Source organism: Pipistrellus kuhlii, unplaced genomic scaffold, assembly GCF_014108245.1.
Source record: "Pipistrellus kuhlii isolate mPipKuh1 unplaced genomic scaffold, mPipKuh1.p scaffold_m20_p_38, whole genome shotgun sequence".
NCBI lineage: Eukaryota > Metazoa > Chordata > Mammalia > Chiroptera > Vespertilionidae > Pipistrellus > Pipistrellus kuhlii.
The window spans coordinates 1,050,988-1,075,957 of record NW_023425538.1 but is presented as its reverse complement, the minus strand read 5'-3'; the positions used below and the strand labels follow the sequence as shown (position 1 = coordinate 1,075,957).

At 50.5% G+C, this 24,970-nt stretch overlaps 2 protein-coding genes and 1 pseudogene across 3 annotated transcripts; 1 reads left to right on the top strand and 2 right to left on the bottom strand.

Annotated features, from left to right (window-relative positions):
* The first annotated feature begins 436 nt into the window (after positions 1–436).
* Positions 437–21,250, top strand: BCKDHA (branched chain keto acid dehydrogenase E1 subunit alpha). Its single transcript, XM_036408159.2, has 9 exons — positions 437–587; positions 9,432–9,614; positions 9,706–9,792; positions 14,857–14,965; positions 17,105–17,266; positions 19,212–19,418; positions 19,572–19,713; positions 19,845–20,016; positions 20,730–21,250. The coding sequence occupies exons 1-9, from the start codon at positions 474–476 to the stop codon at positions 20,898–20,900; spliced, it is 1,347 nt and encodes a 448-aa protein (XP_036264052.1). The 5' UTR covers positions 437–473; the 3' UTR covers positions 20,901–21,250.
* On the bottom strand, positions 13,957–14,049 carry LOC118702461 (annotated as a pseudogene).
* B3GNT8 (UDP-GlcNAc:betaGal beta-1,3-N-acetylglucosaminyltransferase 8) lies at positions 21,075–24,184 on the bottom strand. Of its 2 annotated transcripts, XM_045570838.1 has the most exons (3): positions 24,031–24,184; positions 22,407–23,720; positions 21,075–22,197 (listed from the first exon to the last, which is right to left on the bottom strand). In XM_045570838.1, the coding sequence occupies exon 2, from the start codon at positions 23,683–23,685 to the stop codon at positions 22,492–22,494; it is 1,194 nt and encodes a 397-aa protein (XP_045426794.1). In that variant the 5' UTR covers positions 23,686–23,720; positions 24,031–24,184; the 3' UTR covers positions 21,075–22,197; positions 22,407–22,491. The 2 variants fall into 2 exon arrangements, with proteins under 2 accessions (XP_045426794.1, XP_045426795.1); XM_045570839.1 differs by having other exon boundaries at positions 21,075–22,193; positions 22,414–24,157.
* Between the last annotated feature and the right edge of the window lie 786 nt (positions 24,185–24,970).

Here is a 24,970-nt window from a genome sequence, read left to right as displayed (position 1 = left end):
GTAGCCGCTTCCGCACAGAAGTCGCTTCCGTGTAGGCTGCGTCCCCAGTGCGCACGCGCCAATCCCGCGGCGCCAGAACCCTGGGCCCGCACGTGTCTTCGCGTTTACTAACAATTTGGTCCCGCCCACTCCCGCCTCGGAATTCAAGAAAAGCCATTGGACAATGGAAAAGAGGGGGCTGTCCTTGGCCAGGGCTAGTCCTACCCGAGGCCCCGGGCCTTAAAGCCGCGAGGCTTTGGCTACGTTGCCCTCTTCTTTGCCTGTTATAAAAACAACTATGATGAGGCCACCAGAGCAATTTTTTGGGGAAACTAGTTTGTTTTACCCAGCCATAGATGTATTTTTGAGACATTGGGATTAGTATCAGGTGCTTTATTTGCAGGATGGTGCTGGCATTTGAGTCAGGCTCATGGAGGGGCAGCCCCCGGTATCGCGGAGGAGAGGGGCGGGTCACGAACGGGTTGTTAGTCAAGATGGCGTTGGCGGCCGGTGGAGCGCGGATGTGGATGTGGGGACCGAGTAGAGGCTTGGGCCGGGCTGGCTTTCAGCTCCTGCGGCGGCTTGGGTCTCGGGGGCTGGCTGTGTCTGTGAGTACCTGAGGCACCAGGGCCTTTTCCCCAGGGCGAAATAGGGATGTCAATGCCGTCTTCAGACTGTGAGCCCTGCAGGGAGTGAAGGAAGGGCTGTCACAGAAGGGACCACTTGTAACGAGTGACGGACGGGGTTCCTCTTGAGTTGCCATCCATCCTCAGGGAAGGGGGTGGCCGTTTGGAGGGCCGCTTGGAGCGAGACCTTTGCCTCAGGGCTTGGGGAGTGAACGTGCCTTAGGAAGAGGAAGGACTTCTCCGCAAAGACCCCTTCCCTTCAAAGAGGAGAGAAGAGAAATCAAAGTCTCCAGTCACGGGCTTTTTAAACTAGTGCCCCCAGTCCTTCTTTGCTCGTTTGCTACAATTCGGATTTTAAAACCGGTTGCACAGAACGCAGTTTGATCCCGTGTCCCCCTAATCAAACGGCAGGACCAGGACCTTGTCTGTTGTGGTCAGACTAGAGGAGATGATCCGTAAATACTTGTTGAATTAGAGAGGAGGAGGGAGAGGTCCACAGGGGCACTTTGGCCACATTTCTTTTTATATATATATATCTATATTTTATTAATTTTTTACAGAGAGGAAGAGAGAGGGATAGACAGAAACATCGATGAGAGAGAATCATCCATCAGCTGCCTCTTGCACACCCCCTACTGGGGATGTGCCCGCAGGCGGACGCTCTATCCACTGAGCCAAACCGGTCTCAGCTGGTCACATTTCTTGGAAAAAAAGAAAAGAAAAAAAAAAGTCTTACTGGAAGTCCTTGGGGGCTGCACTAGAGCTATGAACTACAGTCTCACAATTAGAGAGAGAGAGGGTAGCTGTTTAGAAAGTTAGGAAGCCCGATCACCTTGGGTCATCTTCCTAATCTTCCACCTTCTAGCCTGTCGCTTGGGCAAGGGCTTGGCGCGCTGTGGACCTGATTCCCCCTCTGTGAAATGCTAACAGTGGCATCTCATGGGGTTGTTGTGAAAGTTAAATATGTAGCATGCCAAGAACTGGTATATGATGTGGGCAATAGGAATGTTGGCCGCGTTCGGAAGTGAGGCTGCAGGGAAGCGAGGGAGAAGAAAGGTGATTTTTGGAGGGCCTGGATTGATGAGGCTCTGGAGGGAAATCCATCAAGATCCTGTGGGGTTGGGCCCCCTGATCTCCCAATCCAGAAGGAAGGGAAGCTAGACACCATGGGAAGAAACTGTAGATACGAGGAGAAATGAGAGGAAGGTGGAAAGGCCAGGAATGAGGGGAGGGGTATTAGGAAGGTAAGGGTTGCGAGAGCCTGATGGGGCAGGGCAGTCTCCTGCCTTTAGGTTGGTCTTTGTGGCTTTTTTTTTTTTTTTTTTTTTTTTCAGCATTCAGATCCTCTGTAGCTGATGTCAGTCCCAGGAGTCCATTGGCTGGGCCAGTGGGCGGGATGTGGGCGGAACTGGGGCAGGAGCTGGGAAAGGTCATTTGTGACTGATTAAATCGGCTTCCTTCTGGTTTAGTCTCCTTGCTGCCCTTCCCTGTTGACTCCCCTCTTTCATTTTTTGGGGATGGGTGGGGGGAAGGAAGAGAGGGTCTTACAAAGTTCTACTTTCTATGTATGTATATTTAAAAATTATATATTTTTGGAGTCTTGGTTTTTCTTTCCCACTTTTATTTCTCCTATCCTTTCTAAAATTAAAAATACTTTTTTTTTTTTTTTGAATGGAGTAGTAGCATTTAGTAAAAGAAGGTTTTAGGCCAGGGCTGTCCTATAGAACTTCTGGTGATGATGGAAGTGTTCTGTCTGGGCTGTCCAGTACAGTAGCCACCTGAGCACTCGGAACATGGGTAGTGCCACTGAGGAACTGAAATTTTCACTTTACAGATAGTTTCTAACTTATGATGGTTTGACTTAACAATTTTTCGATGTTATAATGGGGGAAATGAAACATTCATTATAAACCTTTGAATTTTGATATATTTTCCTGGATTAGCAATATGTGGTTGTGCTGGGCAGAGGCAGCGGCTATAGCTCTCAGTCAGCCACATGATCACGAGGGCAAACAACCACAATGTACTGAGTGGCCAACATATTTTGGACACTGTGTTTTGTGTTCTCACATCCCATGATGTCTGCAAAAGGCCCATCTATGTTTCCTGCTTCTAGTGAAGAAAAACTCTTTTCTTAAAAAATACATTTGTTATTGATTTCAAAGAAAGAAGGAGTGGAAGAGAGAGATGGAAACATCAATGATGAGAATCACTGATCAGCTGCCTCCTGCATGCCTCCCACGGGAGATTGAGCCCGCAGCCCAGGCATATGCCCCTGACTGGAATCAAACCCGTGACCCTTCAGTCTGCAGGCCAATGCTCTATCCACTGAGCCAAGCTGGCTAGGGCTAGAAAAGCTCTTTAAAAAAAAATTTAAATCTTGCCCAGCAGGTATAGCTCAGCAGTTGAGCATCAAGACAGGAACCAAGAGGCTACTGGTTCGATTCCCGGTCAGGACACATGCCCAGGTTGTGGGCTTGATTCCCTGTGCAGGGCGTGCAGGAGCCATTTTTTTCATATGATTCTTGGCCATCTGTATGTCCACTTTGAAAAAGTGTCTATCTAGGTCCTTTGGAAGGCAGTTAACTCTTGAGATGAAACCCAAGATAATGCCATGATGTTTCCTTCTCTCATTGATGTTTCTCTCTTGCCCTCTCCCTTCCTTTCTTTCTAAAAAAAAAATCAGTAAAATATATTTAAAAAATTAAATCTTTGTTGTTGAAAGTATTACATATGTGCCCCTTTCCCTCCCATTAACCCCTTCTATCTCACCCCACTGCCCACCCCAGGCCTTCACCATCCTATTGTCTGTGTCTGTGGGTTATTTATACATGTACAATATAATATACAGGTTCTTTGGATGATCTCCTCCCTCCCCCCTTGCCTCTGGGGTTCTTCAGCCTGTTTCATGCTTCTATGTCTCTGGGTCTGTTTTGTTCATCAGGGTTTTTTTATCCATTAGATTCCACATACAATCCAGGCATGTGCCCTGACCTGCAATTGGTGCATGGGATGACATCCAATGGAGTCAAAATAGGTCAGGTGTTTTAAATACATTTCAGTTTATGGTATTTTCAATTATGGTGGGTTTATCAGTACTTAACCCCATTGTAAGATAATTAGCATCTGTATTTAATTTTAATGAATTGAAATTTAAATAGCCACAGGTGGTTGCTGGCTGCTATATTGGATGGTGCAGTTATAGCTGATCATAGTGGAGCCAGGAGATAGTGCCTTGGGAGAAGGTTGGGAGTGTGTTGTAGTGGACTGGTTGGGTTGTTGGAGCAGGCTGGATTGGGAGGAAGAGTGGGCTGCCTTCTCACTGCCTGCTTGTCCTTCCTTTCACCTCGGAGGCGTTTGCCCTATTCTGTCTCCCTTCCTCCCCTTCCAGTTGCTGGCAGACGAGTTAGTGCTCAGCGAGAAGAGGAAGAAGGAAAACTTGATTGTCAAGGTGTCCTGAGTTGGTTTTTCAGCCACCACACCAAAAAGCAAGTGGGACCTTGGCCAAGATGCTTCACTTCTCTGAGCTTAGCAAGTGGGTAACTAGAGTCCCTGCCATGTTGGAATTTAGGAAGCACCTAGATCTTTGTACAAATTAGAAGTATTTCTCCTTCCCAGCTGTTTGGGCTGCCTGTCCAAGGGCTCCAGTGTCTCCAAGTGGTTGGTGTCCATGTATACTGTGGGATGAATGGAGATGGACATTATTGGTCTCCTAACTGTATGTGTCCATCTCCTTGGCTTGTGTCTTAAGGAACCCAGCCTCTTTTTTCACATCATGAAGCACTTTATGATTTACAGTGCCTACTCACACCCATTATTTTATTTATTATAGCCACACTGTAAAGTACCTATTGGTAGTTTTCTCTCTTTACAGGTGAGGAAATTGGGACTTAGAAAGGTGAAATCTGAACTTGGAGCTCAGGACTCTAAAGCCCAGTTTCTTTTCATAGTACCAGGCTTCCAGGAAGAGAGCATTAGGGCTTTCCTTTAGGTCTTGCAACATCTTGCTTAGTCTAGTCTTTACTTGTCTCACCTGCCTTTGCCCAGGTGGCTGGCGGGAAGCTGGGTTATAGAACTGGCCTCAGCCCTTTCCCTCCTTTCCTCAGCCCTGCTGGCCATTTCCCCCCTCTTTGGATGAGCCCCTTTTACCCAGAGGTCTTTGTGGGAATGTGGTCCTTCAGATATCGGTTGACAGGCCACTTCCTTAGAGGAGCTTTCCCGACTTCAGCATGTTTCCATCTGTAAAATAGGGACTACAGTGGTACCCCTTCAGAGAGATGTGAGGAGAAAGAAAGTGGTTCTGTCCAGCAGGCCTCAGCTTTACACCCTGCCCCCACTTCTCTAGGAAGCTTTCATCATACTCTATCTGATGCTGGTAGTAAAAGGTTTCCCCAGAGCTATGGCAGGGCTTTATATCCATCTCATCATGATGCCTGTGAAGTAGCGATTCTTATTTTTTCCGCAGTGTCAGGGTGACTGTCTCCTGCCCAAGATGACATAGTTGGAAAGGGACAAAGTCAGGATTCAAACACAGGCAGTCTCATCCTGCCCTGCCCTGTGCTAACCACTAAACTATGCTGCCTCTAAGTCCTCCCCTTTTGATTGTAACTTGTGTGTTAAGTATCTGTCATCCATCCCTTCCCTTCATCTCCAACCCTCAGTTCAGGCCTGACTTGGAGCAAGTGTTCCGTATCTACCTGTTTGACAACAGTTGTCAAATACATTATTTGGTTACTTGCATGTTCATTATGTGCCAGGTGTTGGGCTAGTACTCATACCATCCTCTGTTTACACATGAGGAAACTGAGGCTCAGGGAGCTTTAGTTACACAGCCAGGGGACAGCAGTTTGTTCAAGTCCTTGATCATAACCTTGGTGCTGTAGGGAGTGACTCCATGAGGGGTCACCCCAGCACTGACCTGCGCAGACCAGACCATCCAGAGCAGGTTTTCCTGTTTCCTGTGTGGTAGGAGAGCATGTGGCGTCAAGACTTTGTGTAAATGTGTGTAGCCTCTGCCATTGTGACTCCCTGGCCACCAGGACAAACACACCCTCTCTCCCAAAACAAAAGAAGTAGGTGGAGTCCCATCCTTCCTCTGCAGGCTTTTACCACCCCCTCCCTCCCATGATGTAGCATTTCTTCAGGACCAGGCACTGCTGAGCCCTTCACAGAGCTCACTGAATTAGCACAGTAAACTGAGATGCCTGCAGAGAAGGGGCATAGCCAAGGGTCAACTCTAATGTACAGGGTGTGCCACAGTGCCCTGACAGTAGCTCTCCAGTCGCTAGTGCTGCCTTCACACCCTGATCTGCTATGGTCCTGACCTCTGCTGGCCTCTGGACTACCCTCCTACAGCTCCTCCCCAGATCGCAGCCCTCGTTCCATCTGTCTCCCCTGGACCTCAGATCTTCTCTGGAATGGTCTGGCGTCACAACCCAGTTTGAGGTGTAGCCAGCCCTTCTCTCCAATTCCTCTTTGTCTGTCTTCCTCCTGAGGTGCCAGACCTAACCTTCTAGACTTTGTTTTTATTCCCCATTTCCTAACCTTCTAGACTTTGTTTTTGTTCCCCATTTCCTAACCTTCTAGACTTTGTTTTTGCCCTTTTATCAATTTTCAAGCACATAGTATGTCCCACACTGTACTGAATCCTTTGTGTGCCTTATCTTAGGAACTTTTCACGGCACCCTTTGCAGCCTTTTACAGAAGAAGAAATTAAAAGAGATACAGTGTCTAGCAGAGGGCCATACAGTGAGCTAAGAAATTGGAACCCAGGCCAGTGGGATTCCAGTGCCAGTGAATGTAACCATCCACCATTTGCATTTGTTCAATAATTGCCTGTTGAGTGCCTGGACATGAACCCTGCCTTCCCAGAGCTTGTGATGTATGTGTGGACAGACACAACACAAAAGGATCCTCTAGTCTAGGTGGATGAAAAGGTCCGGCCATGTGAGTGCTCAGAGGGGGAGCAGAGTCTGCAGAGCTCATTCTGCAGTTTAGTTGCTTCCCTCGCACGCAGAGGGTAAGTATGCCATGATGTCAAGCCTGGACCTGCCCTGCTGTTGGGAGTGGAATTTCCTTTATTTCCTCACAACTATAATCACAGATAAATGCACACATGTTCAACTCCCCTCTGGAACCTTGGAGGCTTCTTCACTGCAATTAAAGGAGAGAGGGAAAGGAAACACACTTGAGCACAGTGTGTGAGGTCCAGCTCATGGCAAACTTTAGCTCCTGTTGGAAGTAAAGCCACCATTCTGAGCTAAGAGGGATCTGGCATCCAGTGGGAAGTACAGATGTAGACATGTGGAAACCAAGCCAGCTATCACAGTTGGGTTAGGAGCATGGGTTTTGGGGTCTGAATGTTGGACCTACCCAGGTTTGAAGCCAATCCTAACCTATTTAGTTGTAGCTCTGTGGCCTGGTGCAGGTTATTTTATTTCCCAGAGCCACAGTTTTCTCATCTACTCAAGGGCAGTATTAAGATTGTGCATGCAGAGTTCAGCTTGGCACCCAGCAAGTGTTTAATCAAGGGGAGCTATTGCCATATTGAGACCAGTTCAAGGGTAGTTCAAGAGCTAAGAAATGGAATTGGTTCCTATCCTGTCACATATGTAGACTTCTCACGGGCTTTCCCAGCCAGGTGTCCCCTGATCGCAGCAGGTGTGATGCTCCCCACAGAACTCCTCCAGCCAATCTGAGCTCCTTCCAGGTTCCACAGGGACATGCCACTCCTCACATTTTGCCTTTTGCATGTTTTATTCCCCTGGATTAGAATGCTCTTTCCCTGACTCGTAGATATCCTTCAGGTCTCAGCTCTCGTGTCCCTTCCTCAGAGAAGCCTGCCCCTCTTTCCACTAGACTGTGCAGAGTCCCTTGGCTTCTAGGAGAATGTGACTCACCCTCATCAGTACTTGTTCAGCATCTGTCTTCCATGCTGGGTTCCCAGAACCCAGCAGAGGGCTTGGAATGAAGCAGGTGCTCAAATATTTGTTGAATGAGTCAGACTGGGCTTATGGGGGCAGTTAGGCCTGGTGTGGAGAGGGCACTGGTGTGTGGAGCAGTTTGCCCAGTTATGGGGGAAGAAATAGTAAAGAGATGAGTGCAGTGATATGGTGGAATAAATGACAATCAACATTTTTTTGAGCATTTACTGTATGACTTTGCTAACATTTTACATGCATGATATCATTTTAGCCTCATAATATTTCTTTAAAAAATATATTTTTATTGATATTAGAGATTAAGAGAGAGGGAGAGAGACATAGAAACATCAATGATGAGAATCATTGATTGGCTGCCTCCTGCACACCCCCTACTGGGAATCAAGCCTACAACCTGGGCATGTATGTGCCCTTGACCAGAATCGAACCCTGGACCCTTCAGTCCCCAGGCTGATGCTTGGAGCCAAACTAGCTAGTGCTAGCCTCATAACATTCCATAATGTGTATATATATATATATATGTGTGTGTGTGTGTGTGTGTGTGGTGTGTGTATATATATATATATATATATATATTTTTTAAATTAATATATTTTATTGATATTTCACAGAGAGGAGGAAGGGAGAGAGATAGAGAGCTAGAAACGTTGATGAGAGAGAAACATCGACCAGCTGCCTCTTGCACACCCCCTACTGGGGATGTGCCCACAACCAATGTACATGCCCTTGACCGGAATCGAACCTGGGACCTTTCAGTCCGCAGACCGACGCTCTACCACTGAGCCAAACCGGCTTCGGCATATATATATATATATATTTTTTTTTTACAGAGAGAAAGGGAGAGAGGGATAGAAAGCTTGAAACATCGATGAGAGAGAAACATCGACCAGCTGCCTCCTGCACCCCCACCCCACTGGGGATGTGCCCGCAACCAATGTACATGCCCTTGACTGGAATCGAACCTGGGGACCTTTCAGTCCGTAGACCGACGCTCTATCCACTGAGCCAAACCGGTTTCAGCCATAAGGTGTTCTTGTTCTCCATTTTACAGATGAGAAAGGACAGACTTGGAAAAGGGGAAATCACTTTTCCATGGTCACCAAACAAGGAATTTGAACTCAGGCAGGCTGACTCTTAAAAACTCACAAATTTAGGCCTAACCAGTTTGGCTCAGTGGATAGAGCCTCGGCCTGCGGACTCAAGGGTCCTAAGTTCAATTCTGGTCAAGGGCATGTACCTTGGTTTCGGGCACATCCCCAGTGGGGGGGGGGTGCAGAAGGCAGCTGATGTTTCTATCTCATCAATGTTTCTAACTCTCTCACTCCCTTCTTCTCGGTAAAAAAATCAATAAAATATGTTTTAAACACCCCCCCCCCCCACACACACACACAGATTTAACTCTATTCTGGGTGGCCTCCTTGGTGGGTACAGATGTCAGTAAAGAACTTACCTGGCTGACTCGAGGGCACTGGGCAGGGATGTCTGTGCTTGTGGTAGCTGTGGGCGATTGAATGAGGGAGGCAGTTCTCTGTGGCCAGACTGGGGAGGTCTTGAATGCCAGGGGCCTCTGATAATAATAGCTGCCAGTTCTTGAGCTTCCTGCCATTTTATTGAATTATTTAATCTTCACAACAACCCTGTGGGATAGTTGTTATCTTCATCCCAATTGGATGAGGAACTAAGACACAAAGATGCTCTAGTAACTTGCCCAAGGTTATGCAATGAGAGAGTGTTGGAGCTAGAATTTACACTCTATGTGTCAGGCCCCAGAGTCCACCTGAGCCATGGCGACTTAACCACCAGGCCTACTGACTGTTCCCATGGAGTTGAGCCAGTGGAACCTGGTGCTGCTCCTGACACAGGTGTCCCTTGCTTCTCTCCCCAGCATTCGCAGAGACAGCAGCAGCAGCACTTCTCATCCCTGGATGACAAGCCCCAGTTCCCAGGGGCCTCAGCAGAGTTCATAGACAAGCTGGAATTCATGCAACCCAATGTCATCTCTGGGATCCCCATCTACCGTGTCATGGATCGGCAGGGTCAGATCATCAACCCCAGTGAGGATCCCCATGTAAGAGGCCTTCTCCTTCACCCCCTGCTTCCCTTGCCCATGTCCTCTCTGGTCCCACAGACCCCACATATCTCTGTGCCTCTATCTGCAGCTGCCGCAGGAGAAGGTGCTCAAGTTCTATAAGAGCATGACGCTGCTGAACACCATGGATCGCATCCTCTATGAGTCCCAGCGGCAGGTGGGTGGGGACAGGTTGGGGGTGGGGGGAGCTTGGAATTATCTGAGGTCCTCCTACTTGTGTGTGGGCCAAAAGACAGTTCCCAAGGAGGAGAGAGTGGAATGGAGCCTTTGTCTTGGGGTCCTTAGAGTTCTTGGGGTTCTTTTGGAGCTCTGGAGGGGAATGTGGGAAGGGCGCTGCCCAGGGGCAGAAGGATGGACCAGATCACTGAAAACAGCTAATGTGCGCCAGATTGGGGACTTAACCTTGCAGGGAGAGGGAAGGTAAGAGATATGAGGGCCCTTCTTGGGAACTCATAGTCCTGAGAAACGGTGACCCTTAGTGCTCCCCTGAGTGCCCACACCAAACATGCTGTGATCCTCAGTGGGCAGAGATCCAGTCAAATAGGGAAATACTGACTCAAGTAGCTAAAGTCCAGAGGGCACAGCTGGCTCTGGGGGCTTGAAAGATGTCATCAGACCTGTTTCTCCGAGTGTCTTTTCTCCTTTCTTTTGCCTTGGCTTCCTTCATTCTCAAATAGTGGTGGTCTCTGGATGCTCCAGCTCAGAGAAAGGTGATAGAGAAAGGTTTCAGGGTGTGATTGAAGTGCTCATCTGTTACTTTTCTGGTTTTGCAGCCCTGGGAAAGCTGCTTAGCTTCTCAGTGCATCAGTTTTCTTGTCTGCACAGGGTTTCCATGAGGAATGGCCTTAGGAACAGTGAACTTGGCATTTAGTAGCCCATAACCAATATTAGCTATTTAGCCTCATGATAATTAAACCTGCTCCTTAGTGGTGGAAAGAAAGTAGTCCCTAATGTTCCAAGCAGAAGACCTAGGCTGATGCTCATTGGCCAGGCTTTGGTCACCCCTCCCTGAACCAGATCCTGTGATAGGCCAGGCTGGGGCTATCCCAGGAACCAAGGGAACAGAGGAGTAGACAGCATGAGTGCTGGGGTTCCTGTTAGAAAAGGGGGAAGAATATTGAGTAGGCAGGTCCTCGGATGTCACCACACCTGCTGGAAATTTGCATTTGTATCAAGCTTCTGCTGTGATCTGAAGTATGAGGCTCACTGGCCTAGAAGACAGACTGAGCAGATCAGACAGACAGCCTACTTCCAGATTCTTGCTCTCAGGAACACTCCATGTGGGCTCTCCAACTTAGGGTGGCGTCTCCACCCTGCCCAGAAACTCCGGTGGCTCCATGTCCAGAGGATCACATCTGGCCCTTCCTGTTAATTCATCTCCTATTCCACTGTGGCCGTGGCCTCTTCATAGCCTCAGTGCCAGGCCAGGCCATCTTCCCACCGTCACACATGCCTTGGTTCCTTCCTGCCCCCGCATTGGCTGCACAGACAGGGGCTTTGTAATTCCACAGATGTAGATCCAATCACAGCTATGGCTTTGGGCAGATGATTTTTCTTGTCTTTGTCTCAGTTTCTTTAATATATTTTAAAAATGGGGGTAAGAAGAGATCCTACCCTGTAGGATTGGGGAAGGAATTCTATGAGAACCAACATGTAAGGCCCCTTGCCCAGTGGCTGACAAGAAAGCCCTCAATGAGCTCAACTCATCCATCAAGGTTTATCCTGTTAGCTAGGATTACTTGCACCTGCAAGTAACAGTCCCTCCACTCCCCTCAAAAAAATCCTAACAAAAATAAAAGCAGTAGCGTCAACAGATTAATCATTTTTTTTCCCTCTGCATAAAAATCATCTGGAAACAGGTGGTCTGGGCTGGTCTGGTGGCACCACAATGTCATTCGATACCCACTGTTGGCTTCTAGCCTTGAGGACCTCTCATGAATCTAATGGCTGCTGGGGTTCTCTCCATCACATTTCATTCTAGGCAGGTAGTGGAAGGTGGTAGGTCAGACGTACCACTTTCCAGGTATCTCCCATAGCCACCTGTATAGGACTTCCTAATAATATCTCACATTTCATCGGTCACTCCTAGCTACAAGGGAGAATGAGAAATGTAGTGTTTTAGTCTGTGCAGTCGCTGCCTGTGGTGAATGAGACCTCTGTTAGCAGAGAGGAAGAGGAGTAGGATACGGGGTGGCAACCAGTGAACTCTGCCAGTAACCGAGGTCCTGTTTCCTCAGGGGACCCTCTTAGGCTCCTCCCCTCCCCAATCTCACAGCCCTGCCAGGCACTCAGCACCTGGCATCCACCCACTCACTTGGCTCTGACAGGTCAATTAACTTTTAATTGGCTCCCCACCTAGAAGAAAGCATTATTCACCTGGTTCCCCCACCATGACAGAAGGTCAGGCCTGCAGAACACATGAGCACTATGCAGAGGGCATCCTGCAGGTGCCAGTCCAGGCTCTCTCTGTTTCACTTTACATGTAGTTCTAGGGAGCTCATGTCTGTCTCTATGCCAGAGGCTTCCCAGATCTCCAATCAGAACTCTCCTCTTAGCCCCAGATCTAGTTGGCTTCTTGCCCTGATGTCCCACACCAAATTCAGCCTGTCCAGACTTGGCCTCTGCATTTCCTCCCAGACCTGCTCCCCTCCCACCCTTAGGCCAGTTCTCAGTGAAAGGTGCCCCACCATCCCCATTTGCCCAAAGTGGAGGCCTGCATTTAATTTCTCACTCCTTCTCCCTTCCTATCACTTTCTCTGTCCTAGACATTTAGTTAGAAATCCATTCTGCTGGATGAGTTGCCTGCCTTTCATCGGATGCTTATTGCCTCATATTCCAAGATGGCTGCCACAGGTCCAGGCTTCAGGGCTGTGTGCCAGGCAGGAAGAAAGAAGAAAGCAAAAGCAGACTTCCACTTAAATATCTGGCTAGAGCTGTGTCCTGTGGCCACCTCTGGCTGTGAGGGAGGCTGGGAACCTAATATTTGGCTTTTCCAGGCTTTGGGATTGGGCACCAGTATAGCCAGCCATGGGGGTCTGCCATAGACTGCTTTAAAAAAAAAATTAATAATAATAATAAAAAAATATATATGTGTGTGTGCGTGAGTGTGTATATATATAAAATTGATTTTTTACAGAGAGGAAGAAAGAGGGGTAGAGAGTTAGAAACATTGATGAGAGAAAAACATCGACCAGCTGCCTCCTGCACATCCCCTATTGGGGATGTGCCTGCAACCAAGGTACATGCCCTTGACCGGAATCAAACCCAGGACCTTTCAGTCCGCAGGCCAATGCTCTATCCATTGAGACAAACTGGTTTCGGCTAGACTGCTTTTAAAAAAATAAAATTTATTATTATTATTTTGGTTAATCTTAACCTGGAGATATTTTTTTTTTTCCATTGACTTTTAGAAAGAGTGGAAGGGAGGGAGTGAGGGAAAGGAGGGGAGAGAGAGAGACAGACAGATAGACATCTATGCGAGATGCATTGTTTGGTTGCCTCCCGCATACCCCTCACTGGGGATCAAGTTGGCAACCAGGGCATTGTGCCCTGACCCAGAATCAAACTGGGGTCCTCTTCGTTCATGGGTTAACACTCAATCACTGAGCCACACCAGCTGGGTGGGCTAATGTAATTTTTAAAAATTTTTATTTTTCAATTACAATTGACATTCAGTACTATTTTTTAAATTTAATTTTTATTGGGTATTATTTTATACTAGTTTCAGGTGTACAGCATACTAGACAGTTATATAATTTACAGAGTGATCTCCCCAATAATTCAAGAACCCACCCGGCACAATACATAGTTATTACAGTATTATTGACTGTATTCCCTATGCTGTACTTTATATTCCCATGACTACTGATTTGTACTTATTTTTTAAAAAAACTTTTATTTATCGATTGAGTTTTAGAGAGAGCCATATTGATTTGTTGTTTCACTTATTTGTGCATTCATTGGTTGCTTCTGTATGTTTCCTGAACAGAGATCAAACTCAACCTTGGTGTATTGGGACAATGCTCTAACCAATTGAGCTATCCAGCCAGGGCTGTTTTGTGTTTAGTTTGTTTATTTTGTTCTTTAGATTCCACATATAATTGAAATCATATGGTATTTGTATTTTTCTAACTGACTTATTTCACTTAACGTAATTCTCTCTAGGTCTCTATTATTGGAAATGGTAAGATTACATTCTTTTTTTATGGCTACGTAATCTATTGTGTGTGTGTGTGTGTGTGTTGTGTGTGTGTGTGTGTGTGTGTCACATCTTCTATTGATAGGTACTTGGGTTGCTTCCATATTGTGGTTATTGTAAATAAAAAATATGGAACATGAATTTGCATGTTATCTTTGTATAGGGGCCATGCTAATCTTGGTTCAGTTTTAGTATACGTGCTGTCAAATTGAGCACAGAGACTGCTTCTTTTTATTTATTTTTTATTTTATTGATTTCAGAGAGGAAGGGAGAGGGAATAGAAACATCAATGAAGAGAGAGAATCATTGATGGGCTGCCTCCCGCATGCCCCCTACTAGGGATCGAGCCCACAACCTGGGGATGTGCCCTTAACCACAATTGAACCCGAGACCCTTCAGTCCGCAGGCCAATACTCTATTCACTGGGCCAAACCAACTAGGGCTGGAGACTGCTTCTTAAGACTGTCAACCATCCACTCCTCTCCATGCTTCTCGGCACTACCAGGCCAGGCCACTGGCCCTTCTGCATGGCTTGCTGCACTCAGTCCTGTTTCCTCCATCCATTTCCCACACTGTAGCCTGAGAGACCTTTCTAAAACATTCTGGGTAAAGTCTAGGATGTGTAATTTCCTGCACTACCTGGGTTCTGTTTCTATCTCCTGTCTCATCCTTCCCCACTTTTCCACTTCATGTCCCAGCCCTTCCTGCCTCATGGCCTTTATTGTTCTCTCTGCCTGGAAACTTCCACCCACTCCGACCTTCGCTCAGCTTAGGCATTATTCCCTGGTGCCCCTCCCTGGTGGGGTAGGTATGTCCTTATAGCTTCCATCATATAGCTCCCTCACTCTGGCTGTAACCAGTCTTGCAGTTCCTCCATGAAGGGTGAAACCCCAGTGTGGCCTGGCTCAGAACAGCCTTCATGAAGTCGATTAACAGAGTCATCAGATGGTCAGGATTTGGATGGTTCTCTGTGGTTGCCTAGCATAACTGAGCTCGGGCCTCTGGGCCTCCCTCTACCTCCAGGGCCGGATCTCCTTCTACATGACCAACTATGGTGAGGAAGGGACGCACGTGGGGAGTGCAGCAGCCCTGGACAACACTGACCTGGTGTTTGGCCAGTACCGAGAGGCAGGTACGTCTGCCCATGGCCCTGCCCTGTGGAGCACATGCCAGAGGCCTGGGTCTGCGGTCCCCATCGAGGCAGGTCAGGCCCAGTCCCTCTTGAGTTATCCCGGGTGCTCTTCAAGGAGTGGCATGATGTCACGGAGATCCAAGGAGCTGGAGGAAGAGCTTTTCAAGCAAGAGAGCCAAGCCAGGTACAGGAGTTCAGAGGGGGTGGGCTTCCCCTCTGTGTAACCCGGCACTGTTGAGATTAAAAGCTGTGCTCCTCATTGCTCCATGGCTTTCAGTTGTCAGATTTGGGGCAGGCCACTTCTCTTCTCTGAGTGTCAATTTTCTCATCTCCAAAATCAAGATGATGGTGGTATTGTAACCCCTGCACTGGGGGTTGCTGGGAACATGCAGTGAGGGCAGATCTAGCTATAGGTGTGGGCCCCTGTCCACACCGTGTAAGGTCTGCTGGCCTCCCTCCAGGTGCGTTAGCCTTCCGGGAGCAGAAGCAGATGGGAAGGCCTGGCAGGTCCCAGCCAGGGAGCTGGCTGGCTTCTAAGTGAACAAGTGCAGGGAAGAAAGGATCAAAGGCTAGGACTGAAGAAAACCCATGTGCATAAAAGAGTGTTGGGGTGAAGGAGTTAGCCTGGGGAGCCAAGGGGGTGGTTCCAGACTGGTTGTTGGTATGGGGGCCTTGCCAGGGAGCCTCCCCCTGGGGCTTCCAGGGAGACAAATCTTGAGCCTTCCTCATAGGTACTTTATGACCGAGGGCAGGTTGCTTAACTGCTCCTTAGTTTTCGCATGTATAATGGGAGTGGTGAACCCTTCCTTTCAACATGGTTGTTGAGGGCGTTTGTGGGAGAGATGACACAAAGCTGTTAGTTCAGGTCTTGGCATGGGGTAAGCACTCTGTAGAAGTGATATTGTGACTGGTGGGGGCCTCTCACCCTGGGATAGCTTTTCAGGAGGGAGGCAGGGCTTGGCCAGGCTGGCTGTGCAGAGCCCTCCCTTGACCAATAGGGTGTTCTGGTCTACTCTTGGGCTGTCTACTCCCCTCTGCACTGCACCTGATCTCCAACCCCACATGCTGTGAAGGACAGACACCCTGTGATAGTCTGTGGTTCAGCATTGTTAGCAAGAAGATTTCCCCAGAGACTGGGCTGTTTTTGCTGATGGGGTCTCCAGGCAGGACCAAGTGGGGGTCCTGGACTCATGGTGGCAGTTGGGCACTCCACATAGGGCTGTTTGGGCCCTGACACCACAGTCAACACAGGTCCTGCTTCTGGGCAGCTGCTGAGGACACTCGTGCCAGGTAAGGGGAGGTGAACTCTGTGGTCATCCTTGACTCTCAATCTCCCCGCTGTGGAGTGAGGAGAACAGTGGTACTCAGAACAACAGAGCCTGGATTGTGATGCCTCAGGGACCCCTCACCAGCTAGGTGAGGTGGGCATCACAGTTCCCCGTCAGAGCCTTGTGGTCAGCTTCTCTTTGATGGTAGGTAGGCATCCACCAGAGATTTGTTTAAAGAAACTAGGTACTTTCTTATTAAAAAAAAAAAAAAAAGCAAGCTAGATGTCTTTATCTTTTGAAAAACTGGATGACTTAGTCTCCCTGGGTAGCAATCAGTTGGTCTGAACAGTGGCTTCCTTCTTGAGATAAGCCTGTGCTTTCTTTAAAAAAAAAAAAAATTTTTTTTTTTCCATTAAAATCTTCACTGGAGGATATTTTTCGATTTTTTTTTTTTTTTTTTTTTTTTTTTTTTTAAAGAGTGTGTTAGAGAGGAGATAGAGTTGGGGAGAGAGAGGGTGGGGAGAGACTCTGATGTAAGAGAGGCACATTGACTGGTTCCCAGGATGGAACCTGCCACTGAGGTACATGCTCTTGATTGGGAACTGAACCCTTGACCTTTGAGTCTACTCTAACCACTGTGTAAAACCAGCCAGGGCCAGGCCCTGTGTTTTCTGGCCTGACCACCTGGTTCCTGCACCTCCTGATCCCCTAAGCATGCCAGTATGCCTCCCCTGCTCTTGTCCAATTCCTTACTGTACAAACAGGAAATTGGAAGCTTGGGCAGGAAGAGCCTTGCTCTGGGACCCCCACGGGGTTGGTCTACCCCCTTAGGTCCCCATCCCTCACTAACTGCTGCCTCCTCCCCATGCAGGTGTGCTGATGTATCGGGACTTCCCCCTGGAACAGTTCATGAACCAGTGCTACGGCAACGTGAACGACCTGGGTAAGGGGCGCCAGATGCCCGTCCACTATGGCTGCAAGGAGCGTCACTTCGTCACCATCTCCTCTCCACTGGCCACACAGATTCCTCAGGGTGAGGATGCATGTCCCGGGCCTGAAACACAGACCAGTGTCATACCCCTGTGCAGGCCCCAGCCCTTCTCCATACCAGCGGGGCTTTCTGGTTGTTGACACAGAGCATTGGTCTGGCCTCCAGACTTTGAAGATTCTTCTTGTTTGGGACCCTTCAGAGGAGGGCTGTGGTGGTGTCCTCATCGGTTTGGCAGGCAGGCCCACACATTTGTCCGTGCACAGACATAGCCAACTGCATGTGGCTGAGTGTATGCCAGGTTCCTTGCAGGTCATCTGGCAGGTAATTAGAAAAGCAGGATTCAAATCATGGACTGTGGCTCCAGAGCCTGGGTTCTTGATCCCTACTCTTCTCTGCTTCAGTCCAGGTCCCCTAAAGCTTATTCTGGAAGTCCACAGCACTTAGAGCAGTTGGGTGGCTTTTGTTAAAGGCAACTGCTTGGGAAGCAGACACACTAAGGCTGGGCCTGCCGCCCACATAGTGCGAGCATGGGAGAGGACTGCTCTCCCTTCCCTTGATTGAGGGTCAGTCTGGGCTCCGGCTTTCTCTGCTCAGGGAAACTCAGATACATGAATTGCTGTGTCTACCTGGTCTTAGCAGAGTGCCTGGCACATCGGAAGGCCCCATGTACATTCGCTCATAGTGTTCTGTTTGGAAACAAGGAATGAGCCATTTGTGCTCTGAAGTGGGAGGTAGACAGGACAGCCTTCTAGGTGGAGGTGGCATTTTTGCTGAAGGTAGGTAGGATTTTCATGAGGCGGGACCCTGGCCTTCACCTTCCTTTTGGGTGCAAGTGTATGGAGTCCCTGTTAGGTGGGTGCCATTCTAGGTACAGTAAATAAGAGACAGACAAAACCATCCGACATCCTGATGCTGACATGGAGGTAGGGGAGACGGACAGGACACAAAGTGAAGAAGTGACCCATGGAGCGTGTCGGGTTAGGTCCCGCAGGGGGAAATGAGGCTGGGCCGGGCGGGGGGCGGTATGGGACACAGGGAGGTAGGAGTTTTGTGTGATTGGAAAGGTGGGATGGTATCACTAGGTGACATTTCAGGACAGACCAGGAGGCAAGTGGGGAACCAGCAGGATTCTTGAGGCGGGGCCTGCCTGATGTGTTTGTGGGTAGGGAGGAGCTATGAATGGGGATGGGGGTGTCACAGAGGTATGGAGAGTGCAGATCTTGGGGCCTCAGGGCCTTTGACTTTAACCCAGAGTGGGATTAGTGCCATAGGGCCGCAGGAGAGATGTGGTCAGCTGTGCAGACTTGGCCTGGCTCACAACTGACCAGTCCTTTGGCTGCTCTGAAAGTAATAGGAGGGGTCTAGGTTGGGCCAGGGAGGTGAAGGAGATGGGGAGAAGGTGTCAGATTCTGGCTCTTATTTTTGAAGGTAGAGTAAGTGTGGGGATGACAGAGAGTTAGGAGTCAAAGATGGTGCTCATGTTTTGGGACTGAGGAGTGGATGTCAGCTGAGGGGAGAAGAGGGGATAGGGCAGATTTGGGGGACAGTCAGGATACTACGTGATTTAAAAAAAAATAGTTTTTTTTTTTTTTAATAGGTTTTTATTGACTTTTAGAGAGAGAGAAACAGAATCATTGATGTCAGAGAAATATCAATCAATTGCCTCCTGTATGCATCCCAACCAGGGATTGAACCTTGGGGATATGCCATCAAACTGGGAATCAAACTGGTGATCTTTCAGTGCATGAGGCAATGGGTGCTCAGTCAACTGAGCCACACCATCCAGCTCTGATATCAGGTGTTTTCTTCCCAGTGATAGCTTGGTCACAGCCGGCCTGAACCCCAGAGCCTGGGGTTGGGGTGATGGTGTGCTTGTGTGCATGTATGAGTGCGTGTGTGTGTGTGTGTGTGTGTGTGTGTGTGTGTGTGAGGGTGGTGAATATTCATGGTGCTCTGCTCCTGCTTACCACCCTCTCACTGCCTACAGCGGTGGGAGCAGCCTACGCAGCCAAGCGGGCCAATGCCAACAGGATTGTCATCTGCTACTTTGGTGAGGGGGCAGCCAGTGAGGGGGATGCCCATGCCGGTTTCAACTTCGCTGCCACCCTTGAGTGCCCCATCATCTTCTTCTGCCGAAACAATGGCTATGCCATTTCCACACCCACCTCTGAGCAGTACCGCGGGGATGGCATCGGTATGGATCTGTCATCTCCTCTCCCCTCCTGTTCTCTTCCTGTGCTGTTGGCACAAGGGAGGCTGCAGGAGTTTGCTCTCCTCCCCTTTCCTTCCCTGCTCAATGTCCTCATCTGAGCCATGGGGTTTGAGCTGCCTCTCTTTGTTCCCACAGCGGCTCGAGGCCCCGGGTACGGCATCTTGTCAATCCGTGTGGATGGCAATGATGTGTTCGCTGTGTATAATGCCACCAAGGAGGCCCGGCGGCGGGCCGTGGCGGAGAACCAGCCCTTCCTCATTGAAGCCATGACCTATAGGTGCCTGCCTTTCCCCATTCCCATCAACCTTGACAGCCACCATCTTTACTATCTTCCCCACGTCGATCACTGGGGTCTCCAAAGCCTGACCCTATCATCCCAAGTTGTATCCCCTTCCTTGCCTGGAGCAGGATTGGGCACCACAGCACCAGTGACGACAGCTCGGCATACCGCTCGGTGGACGAGGTCAATTACTGGGACAAGCAGGACCACCCCATCTCCAGGCTGAGGCAGTACATGCAGAGCCGCGGCTGGTGGGATGACGAGCAGGAGAAGGCCTGGAGGAAGCAGTCCCGCAAGAAGGTGAGGGGCTCCCTCTGTTGGAAACTGAAGTCCCAGGGGTTGTCTGGAGGTGGGGCATCATGGGGAACCCTGAAAGGATGGAGGCTGGGTTTTGGGGGACATTGAACTGGGGGACTCAGGGATCACCCCAGGGATACCTGTAAATATGGCCTGTGGAGCTAGGCTGCTTGGGCACATGCACCTCAGCCGTGTCCTTGGCACGATGTCTGCACTCTGCTCTCTTCTCTGAGGAGGGATCCTGGGTACCCGCTTCAGAAGTTTGGGGAATGGGATGACTTAATCTGCAGGTGGTGTAAGTGTCCCACTCACAGCCAGCCCGTGTCCTCCCTGGCCCTGGTCATCAGGAGCCAGAGGTAAGGGTGGACCCTGGAGTCAGGCAGCAGTCTGTCCAGCTCTGCCCCTAACGACATTGTCATGGGCAAGTCTCTTTTCTGTGCCTTGGTTTCCTTATCTCTAACCTGCCTGCTTCTTAAAGCTGTTGAGTCTAAAACCATTCTATAGGCTTAGGTCAGTACCTAGTCCTGCGAAGGATGGAAATTCTGGGGTTGGGGGCATTGATGGGGATGTTAGTGATCAGCACTGTGATGATGATGTCTTCATTGTCCAGATGGGAACACAAAGGCTTGGGGTTAATGCCTCACTGAAGTCCTACAGGTAGGAGGCAGGCCCTGGGTGGGAGGCCAGTTACCCGCCCACTGTCCCTTGTCCTCCAGGTGATGGAGGCCTTCGAGCAGGCCGAGCGGAAGCTGAAGCCCAATCCCAATCTGCTCTTCTCGGATGTGTATCAGGAGATGCCTGCCCAGCTCCGCAAGCAGCAGGAGTCCTTGGCCCGTCACCTCCAGACCTATGGCGAGCACTATCCCCTGGACCACTTTGAGAAGTGAGGCCTGCTCGCCCCACCCCATCCATCTCAGGTACCCCGAGAGAGTCCCAGGCTGAGGGGTGGAGGCAGCTGGCAGGACACCACCCTCTTCCCCAGCCAGCACTCTCCAAGGGGCCAGGGCAGGACTGAGATAATAAGAGTGGGGCTTCTGCTCCTCTAAGCTGTTACATTGTGGGGGGGCTCTCTCAGCCCCCACTTTGTGGTTGCAGTGCCTTTTCCCAGGGGCTAGGTGGGATGCCTCCAGGACTGGAAGCCCCTCTGGGCTAGGGCAAGCATGGCAAGTTAGCCTGTGGAACTTACTCACAGTGAGAGGTGATTAGCAGGCAGTGAATAAACTTTCTCTACATTTGGTTCTCTGCCACCTTTGGTCTCTGTTTCCTGGTGTTTTGGAGGTGGGAGGAGAGTCCTTCATGACTGGTTTGGGACCCTGCCCCTTCAGTTCGAGCAGTGGTTCCCAACCTTTTTTGGCCATGCCCCACCTAAGCATCTCTGAAATCGTGATGCCCCCTGTGGCACACAATTCTTATTCAAAAAGTGAACTCCTAATCACGTGGAAGAAGCCTTAACTTGGTCTAAACAAGCTTCCAAAGAATATGTCATCCATGAAAGAGAAAAGTAAAAAAATGAAAGGATAGTTGAAGGACTGAGGAAGAAATCACTAAGAAATTATTTAAAAAAGAATAATATGAATTGATATGAAAAAAATAGCAGTTTCAAAACAATAGAGAATTGAAATGCATAAATATGTCACAGAATACTTATATACTGTATATGAGGCTTCTATAACCATAAAAATGCAAAAACTTTACTGTTAATAATTCATTCTCAAATTGCCCCCCTGTGGGGCATGTCCCCTACGTTGGGAACCACTGAGTTAGATGGATAAGGCGAAGGCCATTGAGGTACCTACTTCCTGGAAACTTTCACAAGGTTGAGGGCCAGCTTCAGCAGACAGGGTGGGGTGAGGTGTTCCATGGAGTGAGGCAAACCTGGTGTCCAGCAAGGTGGCCAGGAGGCTGCTGGAGCTGGCCCTGTCCGGTAGAGGTGGGGAGTGTGTCTAGTGTAAAGGTCAGGGTGTGCAGGGTATGGGTGGTTGAGCTCTGCTCTTACAAAGTTCCCAGGACCCCATAGGCACAAAAGAACACTCCAGGCCTCAGAGGGGGATGTTCATATTAAAACAAACAATCAAACAAGAAGACAAAAACAGTCCTCTGCCTCCTTTTGCTCAGTCCCATAGCCTGGGCCAGCCCAAGAGGGGCTCAAACAGTGGTGATTCTAGGACCGCCTCCTCACATGGCCTAGAACACATGTGTCAAACACAAGGCCCGCGGGCCAAATCCGTCCCGCCAGGCCTTGCAATGTGGCCCGCACCACGCTGTCATCACTGCACTCCGCTGCGTTTCCATCACAATGACAGTTTATGACTGTTCAGTAAACCATTCGGCCCGCGATTTAGGCTGGATTTTAGATTTTGGCCCCTTCTCTGATTGAGTTCGACACCCCTAGCCTAGAAAGAGAGGCTGAGCAAGGGGCAGGCACTGAGGCCCTGGGTCCAGGCCAGGTTGGCCCTCCCTTCCCATCCTCACCGAGCGTCAGCATTGGAGCTGAGGGTCCTGCAGGTGTTTCCAGAGCCAGATGCTGTCCTGGGGTCTGATGGGTCGCAGCAGCAGCAGTTCACTGAGAGCGCAGGGGTCAGGCCTAAGTTCTGCTGGCCAGGCTGTGACGAAGCCTATGTGGGCCCTGGGTGCTAGGCCAAGAGCACGGAAGCACAGGCCAATGTAGACATCGTTGAAGGGGAATGGTGCCACACGGGCTGCTGCCTGCAACAGCCAGGGTGCCAGGCGCCCAGCGATGACGTAGCCACCCCCGCTGGCATAGGCCGGGTAGTCACCTTCAAAGAAGGACACCGGCACGTAGAAAGATCCTCCAGGCTTCCGGAGGGGCTTGGCTTGCGTAAAGACCTCCCCCAGGTAGAGGCCTCGGGCCCAGCTGGGAGGCAGCGCCTGCAGGTAGTCCAGCAGGGCAGGAGTGTGCACAAAAGCATCATCCTGAGTTTGCAGGACGAAGCTCACACCAGCGCAGTGATGGCCAAGCCAGGACAGCAGCAGCAGGTCCTTGAGTGTCTCATTGAAAGGAACGTCGAGGAAGTCCCAGAGCAGTAGGTCACTGTAGCGGTGGCTCTCCCAGGCCACCAGAGGGCCTAGGTCAGGACCCCCCTCACCTACCGGGGACCCCAGCAGGAAGAGCAGGCGGGTTCCAGGAGCGGGACCACCCCAGGTCTCCCTCACGGCCTGTCGTTCAGCAAATCTCCCTGGTTCCGACTTGACAGCCAGCAGCAGGTGGGGGATATTGGTTTCCCCACAGCTGGGCACTTGGCCACGGCCCCCTCCAGGCAGCCACTGAGGGAAGCTCCTGCAGGCTGCTGACAGCAAGAAGCGGCGGAGGTCCACAGGGTAGGAGGTGAAATCGGGGATTTCAGCAGCTGCGGCAGCCCCCCAAGCCCGGCAGTCTCCCCACTCCGTGCCGTTCCCACTGGGCAGGGCCCCCAGCCGCCACTGCTGCTGGTTCCAGTAAGCCAACGGCAGTGGGCCAGTTTGGCCCAGACGGGCCGAGAGGTTAGCTGGCAGGGTGGGCTCAGGACTGGCTGGTGTGGGGCCTGGCAGGGTGCCCTGGGGTCCCAGATAGACCTTGCTCAGCCGAGACTCTGATGTCCACTCGATGTACACTTTGAGGCCCAGGAGCGTGAGCAGTGCTGACAGGCAGAGAAGGCACTTGGGGCAGCGCATGACCCAGCTCAGGGTAGGGATGGCCGCGGTGGGAGCTGCAAAGGAGCCACAGAGGCTTTTGGAGGGCAGGATGAGCCTTCATAGTTCCCACCAACCCAGTAATGGCCTCTTAGTCCCAGACCCTAAACTGACCCCTATTCCTGAACCTGGAATCATTGCTCCAATCCCATTCCAACACCCGCTCTTTCCACTCTCAGCTCAATTCCTTCCAGTTTGTTCCCATTCCCCCATTCATCCCCCTCTCCAGGAATCAGGATCCCTGGGGTCAGCTCCTTCCAGCGTCAGAGAAACCCAAACTCCCTTGCTCCAACTGCCCCACCCCAGGGACTGGGGAGCCCTCTTTACCTCTGGGTCCGGCTCCGGCACCCCAGGCCTCTGGTCAGGCCCTCCCAGCTCCCTCCCTTTTGCCCAGGTCCTGCTGGGGCTGAATCTTCTTTCTCCGAGTGTCATTGTTCTTCAGCCCAGCCCAGCCCAGCCCAGCCCAGCCCAGCCCAACCAGAGGGGTGGGGCAGGGAGGGGGAGCAGGCAGCTGGGAGGGCCCCAAGGGCTGGGCGGGACTGGGGCGGGGCTGAGGGAGGCAGGGAAGAGGGGGAGGGCAGGAGGCTGACCTGAGAGATTGGGCTCTGGCTTGTTGGGGCTGGTTTTCTGGTGAAGCAGAGGGGATTGGCTTGCTGAGACTGGGAGAATCTGAGGGAGGGTGAGACTGAGAGCTAGGCCTGAACCTGGGTGGTGGTGGAATGGCCCAGAGACAGGCACAGTCCCAAAGTTGCAAAACTGAGGCAAGGGGCTAATGATTGGTGGAAGGAGAAGGCGGCAGAGAATGTGCTGAGAGGGAAGGAGTCAGCCTGCCAGAGATGGGGGTGGTGTTGCTGCCCAGAGTCGGGGTGGAATGGGGAAGGGGGCTGGTGAGGACAGGCAGCCAAGGGGGACCTCGTGAGGAGGCAGGGAGGAAAGACAGATGGAAACTCAAGAATGCAAGAAGAAGGGAAGAAAGGGGGGTGGGGGGGAGGAGAGAGAGAGGGGGGGGGGAGAATATGAATGAGAGAAATGGAGACAGTGAGCCAGAGATAAGGGGTGGCCAGGAAGCCCCTTTGGGAGGGAGGGTAAAGGGGAAGGTTTAGAGAGGAGGGTGGAGGGAGTCTGCAAACTGAGCCGAAGCCAGGGAGGAGCAGGAGAGGACCAGATGGAAGAAGGGGCAACTGCAGGTGGAGCCAAGCTAGAGGGCATTAGAGGGTTGGGGCACAGGAAGCCTTCATGCTGAGCCAACCCTGCATCTTCATTCTCT

Coding starts and splice junctions, on each gene's coding strand:
- BCKDHA (XM_036408159.2), top strand. CDS start 474: ATGGCGTTGGCGGCCGGTGGAGCGCGGATGTGGATGTGGGGACCGAGT. Junction 19,419..19,571: donor GTACCGCGGGGATGGCATCG/GTATGGATCTGT, acceptor TTGTTCCCACAG/CGGCTCGAGGCCCCGGGTAC. Junction 20,017..20,729: donor GGAAGCAGTCCCGCAAGAAG/GTGAGGGGCTCC, acceptor CTTGTCCTCCAG/GTGATGGAGGCCTTCGAGCA.
- B3GNT8 (XM_045570838.1), bottom strand. CDS start 23,685: ATGCGCTGCCCCAAGTGCCTTCTCTGCCTGTCAGCACTGCTCACGCTC.